Raw genomic sequence first — 4,542 nt, 5'->3', positions numbered from 1 at the left:
TGTATCGTACAAGTCGCATTGTATAGTATATGAGAATCTTATTCATTGGAAATTGTAACTAATTCATTGATCACTTGTTTATGTGAGTCAAGTGACGGACTAATGGATCTTGTACACGTTGATATGGACTATTTAGATCTACCACAAAGGACGATAACTCTATTCGTCATGATTTTCTGATATTTCAGTAAATATGGTTGTGTTTATAAGATTAAGTATAATTATGATAGTTTGAAAAGATTCAAAGAGTAGCAAAACGAATAAGAAGAATCTATTAGGTAGAAAGATAAAATTTTCTCTAATCTGAAAGGATATGAGAGTACTTTAGTATCATGATTTATGATCATCTTAGTAATTGTGAAATTGGATCACAATTGACACCTCCAATAACATCTTAGTGCAATTGTATGACTAAGAAGAGGAATTAAACATTGTTGGAAATGGTTCGATCATAGATGATTCATACTTCGTTCCAATCAATTTTTAGAACCATGCTCTAGTAACTATGAATCATATCTTGAGACTCTTTTCAAACTAAGAAGTTTGAAAACACCTCGAAATATGTGGAGTAAAATGTTTTCTTACTCGCATATACAGGATTGGAGTTGTAATGTTTTCATTAATCGAGAAACAAAAGATAAACTGAGACATATTCGATGAAGTGTTTTCTTGTTGAGAATCCCTATGAACTTTTGAATATTTTTTTGGGTGTGATCCATTAGAGACACGAGACTTCTGGTGCTTTCTTTTTGAAGACCAACAAGGAAGTATTATTTGTTTATTTGCCATAATAAATAAAAGGTATGTTTTTCTATTAGCCCTTTCTTAAATTTCGAAAATACAAATGTACTTATAGGGTTCTTGATATTCAAATGTTTATTGCTAATCATAGTGAGAACATAGATCCTTTAGGTTGCATGTGAACTTAGGGTTTAAATTTTTTCCGCTAAAATAAGATTTTTTAACCTATAAAACCCATCACTTTGTAGAGATATGCCTCGTCTTCTTACACTTGTAGCAGACAACACAGTCTTCAAAATGCTTCTTCTTGCACTGGTCGCACCACTTTCCTTCTTGGTTGCTCCTGTACTTGTTGCTTGACTTCAAAAACTTCTTCTTCGTGATGTTTTGGTTGTTTCCTGAGGACCCATCAACCCCTCTCTTCTCACTGACTTCATCTCTATCGATGGTCCTCTTCTTTATCATATTATCCATAAATCTTGCGGCCCAGATAGCTGCTTCAAAAGTCGGTTCCTACTTGACCGGAATAGAATACTCCCATGGAAATCCTTTTGAGTACTTGTCAAGCTTGGTCGGTTCGTCGGGGACCACACGCAGTGCAAACTCCATTTTATCTGTGAAAGCATTGGTATACTCTTCTATCGTTATGCTTCCCTTTTTCGATGTTAGGAGTTGATTCTCCAACTCAAACATATCTTCATCCAAACAAAACTTCCTCTTGAAGTGGGTCAAAAACTCTCCCCACATTAGTTGCAACGGCTTGTTAGGGCTTAATGTTTTCCACAACATATTCCACTAATGAATCGTTGCACCCTTAAATTATCTCACATTGTAGGTGGTTTGAATCTTGCCAATGCAACCTCATGTGACGAAAGTTAGCTTCATTTCCGAGATCCAGTCCATTACTCCCACCGGATCCTCTTTCCCGTTAAATGATGACGGCTTAAAGTCATGAAATCCTTATACTTTCAATAGCCCCTAGGTTCATCATTCCTTCGGACCTCTGGCTCTTCTGGTCCTGGATAACTCTCAGAGTCATTATTTCCTTCCTGGACGGTCGTTAGATGACAGGGAACCGGTCCATTGTTGACTTGCTCAACAACTATTGGTTTATTGACCACTAACGCTACGCCTATAGCATTCGCTAATTCTTAGGTTAGTAGATTCCAAAACTCAATGCATTGTTAATCGAGCAAATCTTGCATCATCGCTCGTGCTTCATTTATCGAAATTTGATATGCTCCTACTATGACGTTCTAAGGTGTTGGACCTCCTTCATTATTGAGGACTCTACTGCTCGTTGTGATTTTCATATCGTTCTATAGTCGTAGAGGTGAGTAGCTCAGTATGGCGATATACTTCTTACTATATATATATATATATATATATATATATATATATATATATATATATATATATATATATATATATATATATATATATATAGCACATAATAGCAGTTAAGGCATCTTCCTATAGTATGCTAGTGCTAGTGTTTATAGATATTTAACCTTATAAATTAGTTCTACTCATAATCAACTTTTCTTGGATTTTGGTTAATCGATTTCAATTCTAACACACCTCTAGAATTGGATGTCGTTAAAACTGATATTGTATTTGGTAGCAATTATTGGTATTAGTTTCATGAACAATCTAATTAAAATCACATGAAATGTTTTAGAATACTTTGCCTCATTACATTTATTAGCAGCATAGGATAGAATTGCCGCAATCCTACCAAATGGTGGTAAAAACTTGCACACTAATAATAAGTAGCTCAAATATTACTACTCATGTAAAAAGTGATTTGAACCAATAATTTTTATGGTAAAACATTTTAGAGATAACATTTTATGCTAATTTCATGGTCCGAGTCATTAGACCCATGAATTCATCAACGTCAATCATCCCATCGCCGTCCGCATCCACCCCTTTCACCATTTTCCGGCAACCCTCTAAGCTACACCTCTCTCCTAGCTGCCTTAGCACCTGTAACAGCTCCTCCGCCGTTATTTTTCCGTTTCCATCCAGATCAAACACCTTAAACGCACTCTTGATATCCCCCGTTTTGACTCCACCTTCGGACTTCTGCGCCTCCATAAACTCATCAAAGTCAACAAACCCGTCGCCGTCGGTGTCTATGGCTTGAAACGCCTTGGTCACCTCCGATTTAGCGTTCTTGCCACCAAGTGCGCCGACGGCTGAACTGTACTCCTCCTTGGAAATCTTGCCGTCATTGTTCTTGTCAAATTTATTGAACACTCGTCTCATCTCGCCGGCGTTCGGCTGGAAAACCGCCGGCGAACTGGGTTTTGATGGCTGGAGTGGTTGTTTTGACGGCGGTGGTGGTGGGGTTTTTGGAGATGATTTTCTTGAAACACCATATTTGAAATTGAAGAAACTCTTGCTTGACATTTTTTGAATTACAGGTTTTGATTTGATAAAATGAAGTATGGTTTGTTCTCCTTTTATACATCACTATAGACACAATTTATTTATAAAATAAATTATAATCATACGAATCTTAAAAAGTATTATAGTTTTATAAACTTGAACAATTTATTTGACTTGAAAACTTATATTCCAATTGAAACAAAATTGTTCAAGGATTTACAAGAATTTTATCCTTTGGTACACTTTTTTTCTTTCAAAAAGTCAAAATCAAATACAATTATTACAGATATTAATCTCACATATGATCCACATACAGTGAATATTTCCTTTTGTAAACACATAATGATTTATGGGTAGATATTAATATTCGAATAAGTCGGCAAAAAGGAAGAATATTAATACAGCCTAACTTTCTCATCGATTTGCAAAAAGCCAAAAACAATTCGATGAATTAGATAACTTTTGTGTAACTACATATTCTTAGCGATATGCATGATTATGTTTATTTAGAATCACAATCATGCTTTAAAAAGGTAATATAAAATATTAACTAAAAGACTGCCAGGTTGGATACAATCTGTTTTTCTGTTTTTATTTTTTAGAAATGGCAAACAATCCCAAACTAGAAAAAATAATCAAATTAAATTCTTCTAATTGTGATATCGAATGATCTAAATCTGTTTAGTTAATCAGATCCAACCTCTTATCAAACCCAGTAAAAAACACATAAAATAAGTTTCACAAAATTATGTAATAATTACAATGTTCTGTTAATACCATGAAAGGATATGAATTTTGAGAAATTCCATTTACATATAAAAGAAAAAGAACGTTCTTTTATTTTTGAATCTTTGGACCAAATTTCTTGGGCGGAAAGTGAAGAAGATTCGCTCATGGTATATAACATATTGCTTTGTACCAAAGAACCTCAGTTTGATGTTATCTGAATGGAATATTACCAAATGTTATATTTAAGAGAATAATAGACTTGCATGTGAAGTTACAAATTAACAAAAACGAATATTAGTTGAGTTTTTTCAATCATTTAGAATTTTTATGATCTTTGTCATATCAAGTGGTAAATATACAAAAAGGTTAAAAACTTAAAATCTCACCGATAGCAGGTTTTGCCTATAATTTAAGCACATTATCGACATTCACAAGCAAATTTGGAGACAATAACGGATATGCACCTAACTTTAGTTTATTTACAGTTTATTTTCTCTTTTTATTGCTTAAACTTTTGGTAGAAAGACCTCTACTATAATTTTTTGCATCCAATCAAAGGAGCTCAAGTGCTCTATAAGGGCCCCAATCAGTTTTCAAGGAAGCCAGCATCAAACACAAAGAGTGAGCATTGGTCTCTCTCTCTCTCTCTCTCTCTCTCTCCTCTCTCTCTCTCTCTCT

The 4,542-nt window shown here is 34.3% G+C and overlaps 1 protein-coding gene across 1 annotated transcript; it reads right to left on the bottom strand.

The window, feature by feature from the left end:
• Nucleotides 1–2,395: 2,395 nt before the first annotated feature.
• On the bottom strand, nt 2,396–3,195 carry LOC111876717 (calmodulin-like protein 30). Its single transcript, XM_023873292.3, has one exon. It carries the CDS (start codon nt 3,154–3,156, stop codon nt 2,593–2,595), a length of 564 nt encoding a protein of 187 aa, XP_023729060.1. The 5' UTR covers nt 3,157–3,195; the 3' UTR covers nt 2,396–2,592.
• Nucleotides 3,196–4,542: the final 1,347 nt, after the last annotated feature.

Source organism: Lactuca sativa, chromosome 2 (genome assembly GCF_002870075.4).
Source record: "Lactuca sativa cultivar Salinas chromosome 2, Lsat_Salinas_v11, whole genome shotgun sequence".
NCBI lineage: Eukaryota > Viridiplantae > Streptophyta > Magnoliopsida > Asterales > Asteraceae > Lactuca > Lactuca sativa.
The sequence above is the reverse complement of the archived record's forward strand: the minus strand, read 5'-3'. Positions and strand labels throughout refer to the sequence as shown.